Source organism: Columba livia, chromosome 11 (assembly GCF_036013475.1).
Source record: "Columba livia isolate bColLiv1 breed racing homer chromosome 11, bColLiv1.pat.W.v2, whole genome shotgun sequence".
NCBI classification, from domain to species: Eukaryota; Metazoa; Chordata; class Aves; order Columbiformes; family Columbidae; genus Columba; species Columba livia.
The window spans coordinates 2989378-3012399 of record NC_088612.1 but is presented as its reverse complement, the minus strand read 5'-3'; the positions used below and the strand labels follow the sequence as shown (position 1 = coordinate 3012399).

The 23022-nt window shown below is 40.5% G+C and overlaps 1 protein-coding gene and 1 long non-coding RNA gene across 12 annotated transcripts; one reads left to right on the top strand and one right to left on the bottom strand.

Moving 5' to 3' along the window:
- Positions 1 to 52: 52 nt before the first annotated feature.
- On the bottom strand, positions 53 to 20365 carry GABPB1 (GA binding protein transcription factor subunit beta 1). 10 transcript variants are annotated; one of them, XM_065075892.1, is made up of 10 exons: positions 15292 to 19712; positions 14632 to 14785; positions 13152 to 13259; positions 12054 to 12221; positions 11454 to 11648; positions 10187 to 10334; positions 9731 to 9844; positions 7998 to 8183; positions 6531 to 6646; positions 53 to 1818 (listed from the first exon to the last, which is right to left on the bottom strand). In XM_065075892.1, exons 3-10 carry the CDS (start codon positions 13257 to 13259, stop codon positions 1666 to 1668), a joined length of 1188 nt encoding a protein of 395 aa, XP_064931964.1. In that variant the 5' UTR covers positions 14632 to 14785; positions 15292 to 19712; the 3' UTR covers positions 53 to 1665. The 10 variants fall into 10 exon arrangements, with proteins under 10 accessions (XP_064931964.1, XP_064931966.1, XP_064931962.1 ...); XM_065075894.1 differs by lacking the exons at positions 14632 to 14785; positions 15292 to 19712 and adding an exon at positions 20214 to 20365 and having other exon boundaries at positions 10223 to 10334; XM_065075890.1 differs by lacking the exons at positions 14632 to 14785; positions 15292 to 19712 and adding an exon at positions 20214 to 20353.
- On the top strand, positions 19747 to 22297 carry LOC135580492 (uncharacterized). 2 transcript variants are annotated; one of them, XR_010475213.1, is made up of 3 exons: positions 19747 to 19886; positions 21330 to 21473; positions 21623 to 22297. It is a non-coding gene; the product is annotated as an uncharacterized LOC135580492 (long non-coding RNA). The 2 variants fall into 2 exon arrangements; XR_010475212.1 differs by lacking the exon at positions 19747 to 19886 and having other exon boundaries at positions 20493 to 21473.
- The last annotated feature ends 725 nt before the right edge of the window (positions 22298 to 23022 follow it).

Here is a 23022-nt window from a genome sequence, read left to right as displayed (position 1 = left end):
CTTCCAATGCACATAGAAAACAATCGAAATTGAATTGATTCTGCACTATATATATGTGGAAAAGATATTTAATTGTAAAATAGAAAAAGTAGGCCAGAGTACAGTTTTAAGGGTAATTCTTCTGTGTACAGTATAGGTAAACTAGACTTTTTGCTTAAGTTTATATAAACAATTCCATAAAAGCCGTGAAACATGGAACAACAAAGCAAAGCACAAAGAGTTTTATCTTGCGAAAAAGGAATCTGCACAGTAGTTCAAAATTTAATGTAACACAGCACTGAACAATCTTAAGGCAGCTCAGTCTAAGCACAGGACTAAAGCCAGGAACTCCTGAGATCCATTCCCAGGTCCACCACTGATTCTCGTGGTCTTGGGCCAGTCATTTCACACTCCCTGTGTTGCGCTTATACCAGTTACAAAACTGAGACAATAACACTCACCTGCCTCAGGCAGTACAGTAAGGGTTCTTTAAAAGGTTTTACAATGCTCTGAAGATGTGGCGTGCTATATAAATCCTAAGCATAATAGATCACTGCACAGACACACACAAACACAGTATCACAGTGAAGGACAATGATGCGAGGTAAGAAGAGCATCACTACAACATAAAAAAAATTACTTGTCCAATTGCATAATTAAAATGCAAAAGTCCATTTAGAAAAAAATGTATCACTGAAAGAATTTCAAGGCTATGGGGGAAAAGAGATTAATAGGAATATTCTAAAAGAACTACTATTTGTGTTCCAGTGGAGACATTCTTTTAATTACTGGACTTGTTTGTACTGAAAAATTGTAAGACACACGAAGTGAAGTTTCAATGCCTCCACTACCGAATTTTGAATTGCCTCTAATATGTAAATCGAGATGTTTTTGTTGTTCTTTTTAGTTACAAATTACATTCTTCCAAGAAATATACCATCCACAATAAAACTGGCTGCTATCTTGCTTCGAATGACCTATAGGCTAAACATCTTCCTCATCTTTGCTGAAAAATACCTATGCAAGATGTATGTGTAGAAATTATAAAAACATGCAGCATATGTACAAACTGAAAAGTTTAAAAAATATTAGCTTCATATACATGTAAATCTACTTGGATATATCTGAAATTAAATATAAAAATTTCACCGCCTAAATAAAAAAAACAACCAAAAATGGTTTTCAGAGAATCTGAGACAACTACTTAAAGCTGTACAAAGATTTCCACCTGGAAATGTCTTATTCAGAGAAGTTGTTACCATGTAGAAATAACTGTTAATTAATTTTGTCACATAATTCATTTTCAAGTTGTCAGCTGAAATCAACAACATCACCCTTAAAACTGTTCTGTTTTTCAGGAGTTAGATTCATACTAAAATCAAAAATTTCACAAAAACATTGGCTTTGCGTGTTTCTGGATCCCTTCAAAAAGATTTATCAACTCATTTTGAAACTGTAAAAAAAACAACTATTTACAGTATTTCATTTTAAATACTTTTCACAATTTCTAAATTCAGAGTTTTTATGTTACAAGAAATTAATCAGAGCTCACGGCTTAAGTCCAGTTATCAACTTGTAGCATCTTCTCTATCACGTAATCCTGCGTCTGCACCTATACAGGGTACAGTTCAAGATTGTACTGCAGGTTTTGGAAAGTAACAGGCTTTGCAGTATGTTCATTTTTTATTAAACGGCTTCTTTATTAGTCTGGAGGCGGTTCATTGCCTCTAACTTCTGCCGATAGGCCTCTGCTTCTTGTTCTTTCTTTAGAAGCTGCTGACGATATTTTTGTGCTTCTCTGTTTGCCTCATCCAGCTGTTTCTGAAGAGTTTCTCTTTCCTATTAGAAACAGAACCAGCAATATTTTGTCAAATATGTATCAAATACAAGTTAAAACGGCAAATACTTTTCCTTTACATGCAGCTTAAGTGTTAGGGGGTATCATGGAGAAACGGTTCAGTTCTTACTCAGGCAAACCTATTTGAATGCTGCTGTCATAATTAGACATGAACTATCACACCAGACAACTCCCCACTATAAAGCTTGAAGTGTAAATATAGTAAACCCAAATGTCTTTAGCTGCAAAGATACCAAGCAAGTCTTCACGGAAAAAAAGACTGAAATAAAAAAGCAGAACCACGGTGATTAAATAACATAATATAGTAACATTTCTCCAATGATTCAATACCTTTTGTTCCTTTTTAGAATTGGAATCCAATCTAACAGGATTGTCCATTTCTGTTGTATTTCTAATCAGACAGTAGAATGGAAAACCTAAGAGCAATTTGCACTGGTAAGTGACAGCTACCCGCTAAAACACACACCTAACTGGTTTCTAAGTGAAATGATCTCGAGTGTTTGACACTACGTAATATAGAGGTATAATTGCATCCCAAGGATACCACATGTTTATGAATTAACAGGTATTTAGCTAGATGAACTTTTTCAATTCAAAAGGAGTAACTTAAGGCTCCATCCTGCATACAAGTTTGTTGGGGACGGCTTTAAAGTGGTTTCCAAGCAAAATAATACAGGAAATGCCACTTCCCATGAAGTTGTCTTAGGAACTAAGGAGAATGCATTTCTGTAGCCAGTGACGTAGGTACTGTCATTTTGTTTGATGCTGCCTTGAGGCCAGTTGAAAAAGCAATTTGCTTGGAAAATAGTTTTGTTTTGATCTTCAAGCAAATACCATTTCATTAAAGTGCATCATACTTTTATGAGTAAGGTGGCATTTGATTTCAAATCATTCTTTCCCCTGTAGTTGTTAAGCAGCGACAGGAGGGAGGTTGTCAGAAAAGCAAAATATCTCTCAGAAAAACAAAACTCTTATCAAAAACATGGGGCCAGTGAAAATAAGTTGCCTTTTCGGCTTATTCCCATCCCAGCAGTTCAGTATCGCATTCCATTTAACACCTCAAACAGTTAAAGAGTTTCTCCCCCCCACGCCCCCATAAGAGTATCCCTATTCTTCACCTCTTTGATGCACTCACACATTTTCATGGTCAGAGCCTGAAAATACAAAACACTCTGCCTCCCTTCTACTTGCTACTGTTCTCAGCACTTGTCACAGTCACATTTAGCAGTCACATGCTGTGCTGAATGTGCTGGAATATAATGACATAGGTGATCAGATCATTGCTAACAGCAGCATCTGTATAGCAAAAACAACAGGTGAAGGAGAGATGTTATTAACAGGTTATAAAGACCAGCTACAACACAGAACAGAACAAACTCCATTAAGTGCAACCTGGGTTTACACATGGCTTTAAGAGCTGAAGGAAGCTACCTAGGCTTTGCTTTATATGCTGACGAAATGAGAGCTCATTGGATCTTGCTTAGTGATTTGAGAAAGAACTTAAGCTTCCACCTTTGAAAATCTGGGTTCTGCTCTTTAAGTAGCTTTATGAACGGCCAACCTATGTAGGAACTGGACTGACGAATGCCAAATGAACGGGAGAGCCTACATCTCAAAGGATCTGAAATACACCCATGATGTGCCAGCACCATACCGCTATTTCCGTGAGTTATCTGTGTTGTTTAAGGGGAGCCAACAGCTCATGTAAAACAGCCTTGGGAAATAGGAAGTTGGTGAGAAGAGCTACAAGACAGTTCTCAGGGAAGCAGTGAAACTCATCAATCCTGCTACGTGTGGAAAGCAACGCTTCCCTCCCAAGGGCACTGCGCTCTGGGATAGACTAAGCTGGGCATTATCTCTCTCATGAATTTGTAACATGAAGAACATCAGAAATCTACCACTAGCAAGAAGCAGAGCTGCTCTGTCTGCTGGGCTGCAGAGGAATAAGAACCACTAGTAGCTCACTGGCTAGCGCTTCTGCAAGGTATTACAAGACGTGTTACCACTGCTGCGGAGTGTGCGCAGCCTGCAAACACTCGGGGTGGAGAGGTTCTCAGACCACAGCTTCGGAGTGTTTCCCACAGAAGAGAGAAATAGAGCCACGTACCCACAAGGAGTATAGCACGCTAAGGAAAGGATAGGAAAAAAATGTAAAAAGAAGTCTTGGTGGCAGAGAAGATAAAAGCTGCATCTACCAGACCAGCAATCCAAAACATGTGCAGCACTCCAACAGTTAATAGGTGTAGTTTTTAGTCACAGTCCCAACATAAACAGAATGACATAAGGAACTGAGGCCAAGAACACTGTCTCACTCAGCAGTGGAAAGAGACGAACGCTTCTGAGAGCAACACAGATCCAGAGCGGGCTGAATAACGACCATTGGTTCCTTAACTTTGATATCTATAATAGGAAGGACTATAGCTGGTCTATTAATGTCAGCAAATCCAGAAAGTGTTCTTAGGGCATTCTTTAGAACACAACTGAAAATGTTCTAATTATCTGAAGTCCTTTTGTATCAGTACAAAAACATATCCGGGTAAAAATCAAATTAGAGGATCCTGAGCACTCTTTAAGAAATCTTCCATTTTATCAAGGAATTTTCTTCATAATAGGGACACCCATAACTAAAATAGCCAAAGCAAACATTCTTTTTAACAACAGAAAAAGCAGGGATATGAATTCCCTAATACAATTAATTTACAATTATGATTTAAGTCTAACGAAATTATTATCCTGGTTCTAAGGCATGTTACCTTTCAAACACGCGACACGGGAAAGACAGTCAAATTCACGAATTAAAATAAAAAAAATCACTGTGTGTTAATGAATGATGCATGAAAATGAAAAACAGTATCTGTGTGACATGAGGTTTTTTTGCTGCCATCCTATGTTTAAAATATCAAACTGTTTAGGAGAAGTGCTATCACTCTTCAAAATGAGCTGAAATGCTTGAACTTAACAGGCCCAAAAGAGAAAAATCAAACGACTACAGCGTTAGTTGTTCACGATACTTCCACAGGAAAGTTTGAATAGGAGGATGTTCAACTTAAATACTTTCAAACTACAGTTGACTGTTTGTGCACAAGGAATTTACAACAGCTGAAGAAAGCGCTCTTAGCCTTGAATCAGCTTTTCATAATGAAAAAGGGATGAACCACCAGGGAGGCAAATAAACCAAACAATAAAGGTTTTTTCCATTAAAAAGAAGAGGGGTCCTACTCCCTCCAAATTCAGGTATTCACCACCTGTACCCCCGTGAACCACAATACGGCTCCTGAATCAACTGCCCTGCACTGCGGGCACAGATCTGCGTCTGCATCTCCAGCTGTACAGGCTGTACAAACTCAGTCCTCAAAACCTGCACTTAACAGCAACAAATCAAATAACTCATTTAAACCAACTTCTTTTGATACCTGAGAAATGTGGTTAAAATACATAATTGAAACGGGTAATCCCCTTCGAAGAATTACTTTTACTGTTACACCAACTGTCTGTAATTGGGAACAGGTCAATTTATTCCTCGACCAATCAATTTTTTTTTCCCTTCACCTAACAGAATTATTAAAATATTTAAGGAAACATAATTTCCTTTAGGAATAATTCAGGCAGATGTTTAAAAGTGTGAACAAAATAAATGCTTTTATTGTAACAGTCATACATTAAAAAAATGCAGCAAGAAAATGGCAAATGTCATGATAATCTGTAATGACCACAAAGCTGCAAAGGCCAAAAGTACTTGATGTGACAACTTAGGGACAGGCAAAGCAAGTGATGAATGGTGGTAATTATTGTTATTAGACATGGATAACATATAGCACATGCTGTACAATAAAAACTATTCAATTAGACACAATTCAATAATATGAACAGAAGTTAGAGAATACAACCTTTGGTAAATGAAATGTCATGGAGCTGACAAAATGAGAACTTACAGCCTTGTCAAGGCAGACAGCAATTTTCAGACACTTTTGAGCAAAACTGGTCAGCACAGTTAGAAGTAACAGAAGGAGGAATGAGATGGTTGACCTATTCTGGTTAATACAAAAAAAGCTATAATTTTAAATTGAACAGCCACATCTATTTGTCATATAGAAAAAGAAAAGCTCTCTCAATGTCTTCTGCACTATCAAAACCCAGGATGGTGCAAAGATGTGTAATAGTAAACTGCTCCAGAATTTAAAAAAAAAGACACATAAAAATTGACAAACACAGAATCTTACTGTTTCACATTTCCATTAACAGTTATCTAGATATCATGAATGGAAAGGAAACGCTGCTAAAAATATGATCTCACAATCAGGACAAGCATGTGGTCATAACAGAAAGATGAGGGTACAGTACTCTCATTCACTGCTGGCAGAAATTGTCAAGTCACTCGATAATATATTGGTACCTAGTTTTAAAAACTAGCTAGTGATCTTAAAAGAGAAACAAAATAATTAAGTTATACTTAAAGAAGTGTCACTTTTACGTGCACAACCAGAGGATGAAGTAAACAGCCCTCCTATATTCCTTTTACAACAGCTTTGTAAAAGATGAATTCCAGTAACAAGGGAGACTGAACAAGTTATTGTTTTACACACTTCATTCTGTGGTTACACGAAATAAAATTCTAGAGCAACACAAGAAACCACAACCAGGTACTCAGTGCTGAACAGCCTGGTTAACACATATCACGTAACATACTCCTTACTTCTATTTCCGCAGACTCCACACGATTTTCAACAATCTCAATGCACTGTCTCTTCACTGGAGGTTCTTCGCTTATCACAGTTTCTTCAGCAATGTCTGTTGCTGGAACTGTTAATACTGAAAACATATTTGTACATATAAATACATTTACTTCAAACAATATTTGCACTATATAAAATTAATATAATTAAGCCGTTTTATTCACAGCAATAAATGCAAAGACTTTCCCTTTATGCAAACACAACTATACAAAGTGCATCATAAAGTCAGGACAGGGAAGATTTACTAAAAACTTGAGCTGCTTGTGTGCTGCTAATGAATTTTAAAATTCTTTGTTGCTGAGGTCTACAATAGTTAGCTGTTACTCTGCAGTATCAATGCTGTTTTTCACAGAGTAAACAGATATGGAAATGAACTGCAGCAGAGTTACCAGTCTGTCAATTCTGTAACTTACGTAGCAGACCATCTCCTTTACAATGTTTCTTAATACTAAATACAAAGCTGGCTCTTTGATTTTGATTAATTAGAACATTAGATTAAATTAGGTAATCTGAAAACCCAGTAGTTATTAACCTTGGAAGAAAAAAAGCAGGGATCTGAAGAGATTCATACTCTAATTTCCTCGTGCAACCATCTGGCAAACAAATGTTGTGACTGTCACTTCGGTTACTACCTACACACATTCATGCTTTCTGGTAAGCAGCTGTATGTGTTCAGACAGACTGTGAACCAAAACATTTGTTGCTGGTGTTCAACTCTTCAAGCTCCACACTGGGAGTCCTCATGAAGGAACCAGGGAAGGAATCATTTTTGTCTAAACAGTAGTGACAGACCATCTTAAAAAGAAATCAGGGTAAACACGCTAATGTCACAAAATAATACTTATTACTCTAGTAGCTTCCACAAAGTACATATGGCCCAGCAGGACAATTTGTGTCACCCTGGCTTCATCGGTTCTGCCACTGCTCCTCTAAAACCTCCAGCACCTCAAGACTTGGGTTTTCCTCTGTAAAGAACACGCTCCATGGGACTTGCACATCTTGCTGCATGCATCAGATTTCTAAATCCAAGCTTCACCTCCCGGCACTATTTCCAGTGAGGCAATAACATAAGCATCAGAAGAAAGCTTTTGTTTTACTCCATCTTCCAGTTCTCATAACAAGTTTGCAAGAATGAAGCTTATTGAAGGCAAAGCAAGCAGTTATAACTTTTCTCTTAAGTGTCCCATTTCTCTTCCACACCGTTTAGTAATTCTTCCATTCTTTCTCCTCATGCAGACTCAGCTGACAGGTAGTAACTCACTGACCTGCAGCAGCTCAGGTGGCTGAGCCTTCTGCAGTATATGAATTCAAAGACATACTTAAACTGATTATTACACCGAACTGTCCAAGCCATTTACACTTAATTTATTATTACTACTATAACTAAAATACTTCCTCAGGTTCAAACCGTACAAGTTTCCACTCACCCTGCTGTCCATCCGGCATGGTCACAATGATGGGTTGCCCTATTCCACTGGTTGGGATCGAATGCAGATTACCAAGCTGAATGCCGTCCGTAACTATAGTAATAACTTGCTGACCTCCAGAACTGACAACTTGTTGAATAGCACCATCCACAGATTCTGCAGTCACAACCTCCTCTGTGGCCACAACTACAAACGGATTAGTAAAGGAATTAAGTCAATTTATAAATACAGCTTTATGATTTCAAATTTATTTTGGTGCAGGTGAGAAGAAGTTTTTTTACATGTCTTTTAAAATTTTATCCTGCCCGCTCCCCAGTTAACGCATCACTACATATTGTTAATAGCAATCTTTAACTGGGCCAACATAAAGAATTTCCATTTTGAAATATACATGCAATTCTGTCTTGGTTTACCTTGCTCATCAATAAAACACTTTTTTAATTTAGCACGTTTCCTAATAGACACAAAACTGATGCTCTGGGTTCAGTGTTAACATGACAGCAAGAACACGAGTTGTCTTTAAGAACACAAATAACTTTTCCATTGTATACAAGCTGGAGTAAGTTACACCAACACTGGAATAAAAAAAAATTAACTTGAAATACTAGTTTGAAACTACTCCCAACCAGTGCCTTGCCAGGTGCACCTCAGGACCCAGCCATGATTCCTCTGCTCACTATACTAAGATTCTCTAGAGGTCGTTCAGTCTGTTAAGTTTTCTCTGTACTACATGGGTACTTCAAACACAACCCCAACTTCATTTATTATAAAAAGTATGAAACAGGACTAAAGAAAAAGTTCTACAGAGTTGACATTTTTACACCTTCAAAGGAGAATGATAAAGCTAAAAAAGTAAAGTATTTTGTGTATGTAATTCTATAAGTAAAAATAAAAAATCATTATTCAATATTGAGTATTACAACAGGGATCTCTCACAGTTCTGTACTACATCTATAGGTAAGGCAAGATAAGGGAAAGATTGCCTTCAAAACTACAACACATACCACACTTTGCATTATATGCTGTAACTGGGGTCTTACACTAATACCCTTTAAAAAAAACCAAGATACTGAGACAAAGAGCAAGATCACTAGTAGCACAATCAAAGAATTTCAAGCACTAACTCTGTATTTTATTTTCAATTTGCCAGGGTAAAAGCAAAGCCTTTGATTTAAATAACAGACATCAGAGTGCCTTCTACTACAGAGATGAAATTAAACCCCTATAGACTGTGTTATGATGCTCAAGATGAGAGAAGGTAGATAAAACCCTGAAGCTTTCATCTTTTAAGTTAATTACAATACAACATACACACACAAAAATCACTCTGTAGTTCAAATAATGACTGCAGTCATTGCCTTCTGAAGATCTTTATGTTCAGAGATTACTGTCCTACAGCATTACTTAAATATTCAAAGACTGTTTATTCACTAAACCAAAACAGTAAGCCCTACATGAATGAGTGGTGTTTTATTGAACTTGAGTGGGGTTCCAAGTACAGGCTCAGCCATAAGACAGACCAGTGTCGCCAAAATTTCCATGTTTCCAATGCCAATACTAGCTGGTGTGGAAAACAGCCCCCATTTTTCAGTTTCAAGCTCAACATTACGTTTTTAGTTCTGGAAGGAAAAGTTATTTGGACTTCTTCAGACCTTGAAACAAAAATGGAGATATTGTCTAAAAAGAAGTTATTCTATATAAAAGAAAAATATCCCCATAAATAGCTTTCTAACCTGGTGTTTCTGAAGAATTAGACAGAGGAGCTGATGCTTCTGCTAGAGCTGCCAACGTGGCTAATACTGATGTCGATGAATTTCCAAACTGTACAGCAGACACTCCTGTTTCATCTAGGAGGATGGAAAAAAAAAAAAAAGCTTAAATTTAAAACCAGTGAAGTGCCTTTTTTATTATTGCACTGAAGCTTCTAACACACACTCTGTTCTCAGCAACATTCTGCTAAACCAAACGGCTATTCTGAAGGCAAGCTTGTTAAGCAAACACAACTTCTGATAATTTACCTCTGTGAAGACTGTTCTTTTAAGTACCTAGATATTTACAACACATGAAAAACACTGAAGAGGAGCATGGTAATTATTCTTACCACTGGTTTTCCTCAAGCCTTTTCACTAAACAGTGATAACCGATTAAAGTATAAAATCCCACTAGCTATCCTATAGACATCTAAATACCTGTTCCATTTGATGTATTTGCAGAAGATACCAGACCTGTTAGGTTCACCACCCCTCCAGGTCCAATGATGAACTGTGGTGTTGCTGCATGTATTGTCACAGTGTCCGGACTCTCTGGATTTGTATTGATTTGGTTCTGCATTGCAATCTAGGAGACAAAGGTAATAATATCATTCCAATTGTAGGTGTAAAGAAGCTATTTACCTTGTAAGAACTGGAATTATTGCACATTCCACTCAAACAGGGAGTATCTCCCTTGTTAGGCTCCTGCAATATACACACATCACGTCGCATCTTGTGCCCTGTGTAAGTACATGAGAAACTTTTTTCTGGCTGAAATCTAAAGACAAAAAAGTCTGTTGAAGAGAAAGAGAATAACAACAGACTGCTACTTCACCTTACCATTTCTTTTAAACAAAGAAGACCATATAAAGGCAAGGCCCTTTTGTAGATGTGCAAGCTCAAGTATCTAAAATAGAGGCCTGAAGAACAAAGACTTGTGGCAGCTACATGCCAAGAATATCAGCTCTGACAGCTTAGTAATTCCCATTAACTGTAGATGGCATTTTTCTTTTTGCCTTTCTTTGAATTATTGACTTTTATTTACTACATCCTTTCTGCAATTAAGAGGAAGCTAAGGGAACAGACCAGAAATTCATACAGTTCAAGATGCAGGGGAACAACAGATTGATACAGTGGCATATAGGTATTTTTCATTTGTTTTCTATTCCGTTCTCAATAATGCTTAGCATTTATTTTACCTTCAGAAACATGAACAATGAGCACACACTTCCATGGAATTATCTACTATAATCCAAATCCCAGTCACTTCAACAATTCAATCCTTGTTTTTCTAATTCTGGAAAAATTGCCATCTCTTCTCCTCTCCTGACCTCCAGTTGTTCAGTAATTATTGTCCATACATGAAGGTAAATGAATGCCAGGGTATAGGCAAAACATACTGGCAGAGCAGGGTGTTAAGTTTTATGCCTTGCTTGTGAAGACTCCACCTAGTTCTGTGTACTACAACGCTGAAATCTAAGGAAATAAAGGATACTTATCCTTGACTTTGTAGGTAGTGAGAATGCTCTTCGGTCAGCTAACGTTTACTAACATTAATCTTATTTCCATGTCATGAACTAGCCTGGAGTTCAGCATTATCAGTCAATACATGGTCTCACAGCTGCTATATTAAAAGCTTAATTTATCCCATGTGAAAACAAATACTTTGCTCTAAGTTTCCATAACATCATGAATCAAAAGTTACCTGTAATATTTCTGCAAGGTCTTCATTTCCATTGTCTACTGCAATATCTAATGCCGTTTTGCAAAATTTACTCTGCGCGTGAACATCTGCTCCGTACTTTATTAAAAGTTCTACAACTTCTTGGTGGTTATGTTCAGTAGCCCAGTGAAGTGCAGTCATTTTCAGCATGTCCTTTGCATTTACATCAGCACCGTGCTACAAACAAGATCATTGAATAAACTATGTCATTAGAAGTATCGGAATTCAATAATACTGGTCACAGAATGAAGCCCAAAATTGTCTTTCTCTAGCAGTAATGTCCTGTTATCTTACATTTATGAATTTATTAAAAGTACTTTAATCTAACTACCAAACAAATTATTTACTTCAAAGGATTTAAGACTCCCTAAAACACAACTTCTTGGTTCTAAAAGCTGTTACTCACACAATTTCAAATTAGGAAGCAGTATATCTTGAAACAGAAAAGAAAGCATTCAATGCACATAGCACAAATATTCATATCATTTCAATGTTGGTTTAATGACTAAAAGGAAATTGCAAAAATTTTATCATAAACCATTGTAATATCCCTGCCTCAGAGCTTATTTCAGCAGTCTTTACCTTAAGTAAGACTTCTACTATGCTGGCATGGCCTTCTGATGCTGCCATATGTAATGGAGTTCTGTCCACTTTGGTTCTGGCATCCCGACTTACACCCGCTCGCAGCAACACTTCCGTTGTTGAGTAGTGGCCATACTGTGCTGCTAGATGAAGTGGAGATGTTCCCAACTGTAATGTAACAGAAAAGGCTCAGTTTTAACAGATGTTGGCATGAAGTACTTCTTCTTATGCTGCAGCTATCAAACTCAGGTGTCAGGCCACCACTTCAAAATCATTTTCCCTTGCAGTCTCAAGGAAAGAAGCTGTCAGGGCTTTTACAGAGTGCAAAGAGGAAAAAGAGGTTTTTTTGTTTGTAGTTTTTTGTTTGGTTTTGGTTGGTTGTTTCATATTTAGGGTTGTTGTTTGTTTTCAACAATCACAAAAACCAGCTCGCTCAGCTCACTGGGAGCAACTTTGGATGTCTGTTCTATGTTTTTTCTGTCTTTGTGAAGCACAATGTTTCAAGGGGCCAACCCCTATTTTTAGTGTTGGTCAACATGTTACACCAACATTGGAAGGGACCTCTGAAAGTCGTTTAAGTCCAATCTCCTGCTCAGAACAGAGTCAACTTGGAAGTTAGGTCATTAAGTAGCTTAAGGCTCTTAAGGGCTTGTAAATACCCTAGAATTTTAGGTCCCTGACTTCCTTATACAGCCTATTTAAAACCAGGCACCTCCACAAGACAACTCAGAGCCCCTATTTCAGGGAATTCTCAGCTGCACATACGATGTAGTTGGGACTGCTTTCTCAATGCAGGCCTCTGACTATCCTAAATGCATAAACACAATACCTAGGAGGATGATTACTGCTTTCTCCCATTAACCAAAGTTCATCTTAAAAGCTACTAGAGCAAGCTCATTCACACACTTACTAAAATCAGGAGGAGGTCATATGAAGAAATATTTTAATTTTGAATTAGACATTAGATGATGTGACTGCAGAATTCCAAGAACAAAGTCCCAAGGCTTGCTACATAAGTGCTGAACGGTAATAATCCCATTTTCTTCTTCAGGTGAGAAAAGTAACCAGAGTTACCAAACACTGCAAAAGTTTTATTACCCAGTCTGTGGTAAAAGGTGCTCCATTTGCCATCAAAATCCGAACTTCGTCATCTTGACCTGCTCGTGCAGCTTCTAAAAGTTTCTTTCCCAAGTCTACTAGTGACATCTAGTGAAGGACATAAAGGAATAGAAGGAAAAAATCAAAACATTAATACTATTTTAAGTACACAAATGCTGCTATAATTTTTAAAAATTATTCTTTCTGAACTACTCTGAAAAGTTCAAAACCTGGGGTTGGTATTTTAGCTATGAGAACATGTTTTACGGACGGCAATAAGCAGCTTTATTTCAGAATTACTTTTGTCAGCCAAACAGAACAGACTAGGGTGAAGATTTCAGTATCACAGTGCTGTGACCATAGCAGGTGCAAAGTTATATCCAACTAAATTTAAACTGGACTGGATGCACCTTTCTTACAGCAGAAAGTGGTTCAGAAGCTCTCACCTGATACTGCAACCTGCTGCAGCTTTGTCCAGCTTTCAAACAGCGCTACAGCCCGGCTGCTACAACACACATGCCAAGGCACTACACTCACCTCTCCACAATGCCTACAGGTATTTAAGAGGTATGTACCACCATGTAAACATGTTTAAATAGGTATGAAACACACCACCTTTCTGACATCCTGTCCATCACCATCACATCATTTTGTTCACTCTAAAATATAATTTCTGTATTCCTAGCTATAAAATGATGCAAAAGGCATATATTATTGTACTATTTGCATCAGATATATGAACTAAAATCCCTGAAAACAAACATTAATGCCTGCTTCAACTGTCTACAGTTACTAAAAACATGTTACGTGCAAAATTTTGCTTGAGACGTGACCAAGATACCAGCTGAAAAACTCACATCACCTTTAGATAATCACCCCTTCACAGCACTCAAGATTTCATATAATACAGAGCACACAAAACTATATGTAGACAAATGACACTTATCTATGCTTCTGTTGCAAAGATTTCCTAGTATAACTTTTTTCTAAACCCACTCTATTTCATACTTGCTATTACATTTGTTCAGTAAAGAGAAAAATTATAACTAACCCATAATTCACACTACTAACCAAAACATATCATTAACGTTTTAGTTCTACACATATTTTCCGCTATGAGGATGCTAAGAATGGAGTTACTTTCATCAGTTGTTTCCAGTCACAAGCAAAATTAAGTGTGCATTACTAATAACAGCAGTTCCAAGGCCATGCAGCCAATTTCCTACTTAGAGTATATCAGTTCAGAAAGAAATCCCAATAGGATAATTTTTAATCTCTTTTCTTAAACATACACTTTTATCACAAAACCAACGTATTTAGAAAGCTCTCTGCACCTGGCTCAACTGGCAAAATGCATGTGGTATGTTGCTCAATAACCTGAAAGCTATTGACTTTTGAAGAAATTAGAAAGGAAGATGGAAATACTGCAAATGCAGAACTCCAACGTGTATCAGTAGAGCCATGAACCGGAGCAGATTACCTCTTTGTCTACAGAACTGACTGCAGGCAGCAATATCCCCTTCACCAAGGTAATGCTCCATTTATGTCCATCCTTCTAGTACACATGGACATGTTGATTTGTCGCCAGCCAGAAAAGGGAAGAGAAGCAGGAAGGTGGCAGGACAGGACAAATACTGACAATGGGAAAAGGAAGGAAAAAGGAGCACAGAGTCAGATGCAGAGGAAGGGACAACAGCTGACTCTCTTCCATAAAGAAAAATAGGAGTAAGAAAATATGTACTATCCCTGTTCAAGGGAGACACTAAGACTAATGACATAAAACAATAATAGGACAGAGAGGGCACTTGGCAAGTGCAGCAGTGAAATTAAGGAATATAGCACTGTATTTATATGGCACCTTTTTTTGTTTTGTGGCAATTAAAGGAGGAAAGCAGCACATGCAGACACGCATACTTTTGCTGGTGGTCTAGTACCACCGCATCAAGGTCCTCAGAAGCAAAAGGAATTTGGAACGTAATGCCAAATACTGAAATTAGGAACCCTTTCAGAAAGGCAACAATTCATTTCCCTTATATTTATATTTTAAACACCAATAGAGAAAAGGAACTAACAAAGTCTCCTTTTGGAATGACAGAATAATTAAGGCTGCAGGGGACCTCTCAAGGTCACCAAATTCTACCTCCCAGTCCAAGCTGGCCCAACAGGCTCTGGCTGCGCAGGGCTCCATCCTGTCGAGGTCTGAATGTCTCTGTGGATGAACACCCCACCAGTTCTTCAGCCCCATTCCAGCATCTGACCATCCTCAGGGGGAGAGCTGCCTTCTGTGTATACGTGTCTTTTTCCACTAACCAAAAGGCAGCCTTGATAACAAGCTTATACTTTATGTCTTGCAAAATACAAGTCTCACTCCCAGGAGATGTTGGGGACAAACTTCAGCCTGACATTGACAACTTTTCAGAGTGTCTCTGAAGCACTGCTGCTGAACACACTGTCAGAGTGACACTACAGCAGTTCTCATCCCAATGCAAAACTAACCAGCATTGTACTACACTCAATAACAAATGTTCTAATCAAGGAAAAAGAGGGACATGGAAGATCATACATGACATAACCTTCATTACTATATATTACTTCCAATAACCAATCCTCTCCTGGTTGATACAAAGTGTTTGTATTTTAAACAAGCACAAAGCATCACAGAAGTTGACGTATGTTTCATGATGCAGAATTTTAACTTCAGTTATTATAAAACAACACAAATTTATTTTAGAAATGAGGTAAAAGTTTCAGCTCTCATGGGGTACTTGAAAGCATGCTTGGGCCATCTAGTGGAAGAAAGTCAAAAACGCAGCAAAACTACGCTGATGAACTAAAAAAATCACGTAATACGTCACTAAGCACTAACAAGAGCAACTGAAGATGCCTTTCCAACAAAACCCATGCACATTTAGTCACTTTTAACCAACAAATACTAGCATTCACAAAATCTCTCTGAAGTAGTCAGCCCAAAGCTGATTTCTACTTGACAAAGCATTCCAAGGACCAGTGTTGCAAGATCAGGAAACCCTCATGTAACAACACGCCCCACGCTGCCCACCATGCTCTTGCACTGCCAGTACTGGGACACACTGAGAAACTCTTCAGAAAAATTCTTCAGCTGTTCTCCTGAGATCAGTTAGTAATACTACAATACCACAGAGATACTATCAAGAGCAAAGTTCTATATATAGTACAATAAAGCACATTTAAAATTGAAATGAGATTTCCACTTCAAAGCAGCACTCTCAGTTAAGCACCGCTGCTACTTCACTACAGTTGCTACAAATCAACCCCACTGGACCGTGTTAGTGGGGACTCTTCAGTAATTGTGTCCCTTCCACCCAGCTTGGTGAGCATGACAGCTGGGTAACGCTTTGTACAAGGATTCTTTCAGGCAATAAAAACATCACTGGCTCTATATTACAGTTGTGGCAATCTGAGTGTGTTTTCAGACTTCTAACAGCTCCTACACAACTGTGAGAACAGAGGGTTTGTCTACAATTGAGTAAATAGGGAAGAGTTGCTGCTGGGTTTGGACTTCTTTGCATTAACCACCTCCTGAACGTCCACATTTCATTACTGCAATGCTTTCTGTACAATGTCATTAGCCAGATGAAACAATTAACTGGTACTTAAAATATAGATCAAATTATTATTGCTATTTTACTTCCGTTCAAAAAGAAATCATACAGCTGTTTTGTATTCATCTTAGACTTTTTATACAGTCTGTGAAACTCTGAACACCATGCTGTTACCAGAGGGGTATATAACAACACCTGACCAGAGTTTTGGCAGAACTGTGTAAGAAATGGGCTCTGTGGGGAGGGCGAGAAGCTGAAAAACATGCAGTTTGGGCAGCCTGAGGTTCCACACCACAGCCTACAGGCAACAGAGCAGCAGAGTCTGCAATCCAAAGGAAGATAAAGAGTTTGGTTTAAGATATTGCAGCACCTTTCAGTCTGGTGTCCTGGCCACTGCAGTGGGAACATCAGCTGGTCAAAATCAACAGGCACAAACCTGCTGTTGCAAAATACCTGCTAACAGAGATCTGGCAGCCACCAGCGCACCTCTACCAAGGCATGTCCCTAACAGAGACATACTTGGGCTGCAAGAGCATAGACTGCAGCACTGCAATTTACTGCAACATAAAGTGAATCAATGTACACAGTCTCTACGATAAGGATCTGCAATCATTCCTAAAAACCCCAAGACAAAGTTCAAAAAAACCTCTAATTAAAGACGTTTCCCTACTAAAGTGACAAGCAGCGGAATCTTTCTTGGAAGACACCTTGAGACCCATCACCTCTCACACACATTACATCTGGAAGAAGAATGTCCTTTTTAGAATGTCATTTTCTTTCCACTATTTTAAAAACAAAAATCCACCTGCTTCCTCAGACCTGACCTTCAGAAATGCTATCAACATTTCAATCTTGCACAGCATTGCTAGAATTTTAATATAGCAATTTCTAACTAACTTTATATGCCTATCCATACCATGGTAAAAAATATTTTTGAGCATAGTTAGCAATAACTATTTAAATCTTTAACCACGCACTTAGTTTTGATAATTATTAGAATTGAAATAATAGGATCAACTTGATTTTTTTTTTTACATCCCACTATAACAGTGCAACACTTGAACCGCTTCAAAGTTTATTTCAATTACAATTTTGTAACTTTTAAAGGAACCAGAACGTCTGCATTAAGTCTAGGTGTATTTCCATGTGCTAGCATCTTTTAAAGAGTGTATGACTTTACCTTATATATAATTTAATACTGATTATAGCGATTTACATAGGATAAAATCAGAAAGTTCCTGTATTGTTTCCTAAGGGAATCATACCCTTCCAAATGTATTTTTACAATGATTTCACATGTCATAGTTCAAACCTTAATAGAAATATCATAGGCTTAGAGCATTCACACTTCTATGATGACAATGACAACTACACTAATATATCAATTGCAACTGGCTTTAATTCCAGCACTTTCAACTTTCCTCTATGATTTTGTTGTTTTTAACTAAATTCTCTTTAGTTTGTTTAAACAGCAACATGACTTTCATGTATGTATGAGATGAAAAACACCTGATCTGAGAAAAGAGATCAGAATACCAAGAATGTTGTTGAATAGCTTAGCGTTTAAGATATTCAAGGCTGTATTAATGCGGGTCTGTCTTCCAATTAGGTTCATTCATTAATTTAAATTATCAGCAACCACCAATGCAGCTCCAATAAATATGCAGATGGTAGAAAAGGCTTGTCCTTAAAAGGAGAGCACAAATTTGGCCATTATCTCCAACATAATGCAACATCTGAAAAATATTATTATGCAACAAGGGTGAACCATTGGCACCAACCAAGATTTGGATTGACAATGCCAACAAGCTACAAAGCTTTCAGAGATAAGCTTGGCCCTAGATACAAAAAAGGTCACATTACAGCAGCTATGATTGACCTGAAGAATCTAAGGGCTTGTCATGTAGCCTTTGAACTGTACTACAGCTTTAAGAGTGTGTCTCAAATTGCTTGAAAATATCCTCAAACAAAAAATCACTCTTAATTAAGGCATCTGTTTTATTATGAAGAATCTTCTTCAACAGTCTCTATCTGGCACATAGGCTTAAAGAAAACCCCTAGAAAACAAACTGTTTTCAGCAAAGGAAGTGGGTTATGAGCAAGAGTGCATATCTAGTGTATGCTGACCTGCCATGTACACTCAACCTTATTTACACGGCAGATTCACGTGCACGCAGTTATTTCTACGTGCACACACACCTCAACCAAACTGCTCAATCTTCCTAACGCTTCAGAAGTCATGAACAATTTAAAAAACATGAAGCCAAAGTACTCAAAGGTGTGCATTCACAACTTTCAGCACGTTCCAGTCTAATATGCAGCATTTCCCATTAAATAAAAGCTACCTCAGAAAGCAGGATAAAGGGCAACACGCAACTGCTTTAAGTTAAAAACTAAGCACAGCTGACTTCTTCCTACAGGGGATTTCAGCGACGCGCCATCAGACAGCGTGTCACCAACAGAAACTACTTCCACTACCGGGAAAGAACAGAACAGTCCGAACTAACACATCTCATCCCACGTTCACGTTCCCATCGTACGCTTTATTGAGAGCCGAAAGCACGGGTTACAGACTCGGGTGAGGGACCCCGGGGGGCCGCGCTCCCCCCGCCGGAGCTGCGTCTCCTCAGGGCACCTTTGGCGCCAACTCCTGCTCGCAGCTCGGCCGCCCCGGGGCGCCGGGCCGGGACAAGGACCGGCCACCCCGCCCCACGCCAGGCCCCACGCGGCCCAGGCCGGGCTGCCCGCCCGGGAAACACGCGGGACGAGCCGGGCGCCGCTCTGCCCCTCCGCGCCTGGGCCCCTCGCCAGGCGCGTCGCGCTCGCCCGGGCCCGTGTGGCGGCCGCAGGGCCCCGAGGCGACCCGTCCCCACACCCCGCCGGCCGCGCGGAGGCCCCCGGCCCCGGCGCAGCCCCTGCCCCACAGGCCGCGCCCGGCGCCCCGCGGGCCGCCCAGGCCGCCACACGGGCCCAGGCCGCCCCCGCGCTGCCCGCGCCCCCCGCGCGGCGGGGTCCCCGGAAGGCCGGCCAGCGCGCCCGCTCTCCCCAACAGGAAATCCTGGCTGGGCTGGGCGCTGCGGAGGGAGCCGCGGCGCCGGGTTCCGGGGGAAGTGGAATTATTTTTTACCAGCGAAGAGATCAACTTCCACATCCGGTAACAGGGCCCTATACAAAGGCACAGACTGACCTGGAAAAGCTTGGCCGGCCCGGGGGGGTGAGGGAGAGACAGGGCGCAGGAATGGGGCCTTACCGTGCTGCCGGCCCGGCCGCCGCCGCCGCCACAACAACCAGGGGCGCCGGAGGCCGCCGCTCATCGGCGCCCAAAAGCCCCACACAAAAGTCCCCGCTGCGCTCGGCGGAGGGACACGGAGAGCGGAGGGGAGGGGCGCCGCTCCGCGCTGCCCCGCCGCCGGCCCGCGCCCGGGCGAGAGGCGGCACGGGCCGCCCGCGGGCAGCGCTTCGAGGGGCGCCCGGCACTTACCATGGGGTGCGGGAATTATCTTATTAAACAAATATCCCCGACAAAAGGGGCTTGGCGGAGGGATACGGCCTCTGTGCCGCCTGCTGCGCATGCGCGCCGGCGCGGGGAAAGGCGGGGGAAACGGGGCCTGGAGGGGCCGCCATGTTCCGTCCGCTTCCCGCCCGGCGGGGGGCTGGGCGCTGCCTGCCCGCGCCCTCGGCGGCTGGAGCAGAGGTGTCAGCCTGCAGCGGGGAGCCTCCCTAGAAGCAGCTTGAGGAAGAAGAAAGGGGGTTGCTGTCCCGCACGCTGGCCGTCTTGGGGCCCTGCTTTGCTACGGGGGTGGCTCTACCCACCTCATGGCTGCTGGGGCTCCCGGGCGAGGGGGTCCTGCCAGGGCACGGACTTTGCCACCCCCTCTCCCGGGCTTGAGTTACGCTGCGGATCATAGAGATGGGATTTGATACGAATGGCAGCTCCAAAATGATCCTAAGCGCTGGCTCCTCTGTCAGAAGAGCTCTGGCTTCCAGTCCAAAACCAGCATTGGACCTGACGTGCCAGCCCCTGAAACGTTTCTTCTGCTTTTCCCAGAATGTCAGGAATTGGAAGGGACCTGGAAAGCTCATCCAGTGCAATCCCCCCATGGAGCAGGAACACCCAGATGAGGTTACACAGGAAGGTGTCCAGGCGGGTTGGAATGTCTGCAGAGAAGGAGACTCCACAACCCCCCTGGGCAGCCTGGGCCAGGCTCTGCCACCCTCACCATGAAGAAGTTTCTTCTCAAATTTAAGTGGAACCTCTTGTGTTCCAGTTTGAACCCATTACCCCTTGTCCTACCATTGGTTGTCACTGAGAAGGGCCTGGCTCCATCCTCATGACACTCACCCTTTATAAACTTTTGTTTCAACTGTGTAAGATTTTCACAGTTACATTCTCTCCAAAGCTATTCCGAGTCACAAATCTTCTGATACCACTGTAAAGCATAGGTCCCATAATCTACACCCTTCAGAAAAAAGGCATCAGTCACAAAATCCAACTGTTATTTTGGAGATTGTAATACCTACTAGATAATCAGATGAATACTTGTAACAACATTGTTTACAGATCCATTATTTTTTGCCCTTGACTTACCTAACACAGCTTTGGGGAAAATCCAAATAACCAGATTCCAAAGGGCAAACATCACCTCACAGATGTCACCGAACCGAACCCTCGAGTCACCGCTGAACAGGCCTGTTCGGAGAGGAAAAGCGTTTCCCACCCACAGCGGCCGAGCAGCCCCCGGTGAGCACAACGGGGCTCCCCCCACTTCTTGCAGTGTTTTTGGTTTGAGTGAGGCCGCAGGGAGGAATTCTCCATGCGCTTTTTGGAAAGGCGGGTAATCCTTTATCTGTTGTCACCTGGCTCAGGGACCTGTTGGCTTATTTTGCCAGGAGTCATCAACCAGAAGGCGGCACTAGAGAACAAGTCCAGGCGCCCCCTCAGGGCGGTCAGTTGTCACCAAGGAGAAACCTTCAGTCCAGCCTTCAGCACATCACTTTTCCACTGTTGGTAAGTGTGCTGTGTCTCTCAACAAGCATTTAACTTGCTCTATTACGGGTTTTCATTTACACAGCAGCACTGGATACAGAAAATGTTACAATGTGCTCACAGGCATGTGCCAACAAGCAGGAATGCCATGTGGTGTTAGTTGCAGTGCTATGGAAAAGCAAATGGTTCCATGTTACTGAAAATCTTTTATGGAGATAAAGAATGCAGTCTGCATTTAGTCCGTTAGCACTGTATATGAGTTTTCATTATTACGATCACAAATTCTATCTTTAAAATAGTCATGGCTAATGGTTTTTCTTCACAGAATTCACCCAAAGTACATTTAAGAGAGACACTTTTGATGTCTGATGTAGGCAAGTCAAAACACGTTTTACATCTGTAAAGTACCTGTTTTTGAAGAGAAGCTGCTAAATTTAGCATGACTCTGCTGTTAAGTTTATGTCTTTGTTTCAGTTTCTTTTCCTATATTTTACCCCACTTTATAAGATAGTAATTTATAGTTTTTGTCGACTAAGTAACCAAATACATTAAAAAGCATAGTGATTTCTACTGTTTAACTTTTTTTTTTTTAATTTATTCAATACTGCCACACAGGATTATACATGCTGATAGGAAAATGTGTTTTACCCTAAGGCAACACCACAGCGTGTTATAACATAATCAACGCATTAGCATGTTTTAACAAGTTCTTGCATATAGAAAAGCTAATTGTACAGGCAGGTCCTCCCCAACACCTTTCTACATATGGTTTGGATTTGCCCACACAAGTAAGACTGAAGACTATGACACAATTTCTTCATGTAAGAGAAACAATAACAGGGACACTCTGAGTGCAGTTTGCAGAGCAGCTAGAATGATATCCAACATGAATTTGCACATTTAGATTTCAAGCCTTGACATCAGTGGACTTACTCGTTTCATCTTGTCATAACTTTCTGGCATGACCCACCTTGACTAAAACAAATGGAGCAGTTCTGGAAAAGGCACAAGAGCATTGTGTTTATTATTCAGTTCAGTTTAATATTGTTAAGTATATCAACTTACTTTGGTGTTAACCTCCCCGATTGCACAATATAGGAGACTTAGAGCTGTACTCTTTTCTCCCAGAATCGCTTTACATCTGATCACATATCTGCACTGCAAATTAGAGATGAAGGACATTGAGCCTTTCATGCACCCAATAGCAACCCATATTACTGTACCACTGTGTACTGTGATGCAATTAAGCCGTTTGGGCAGTGAATCAATAGTATTTTGGAAGGCTACATGAAGACAGGCGTCT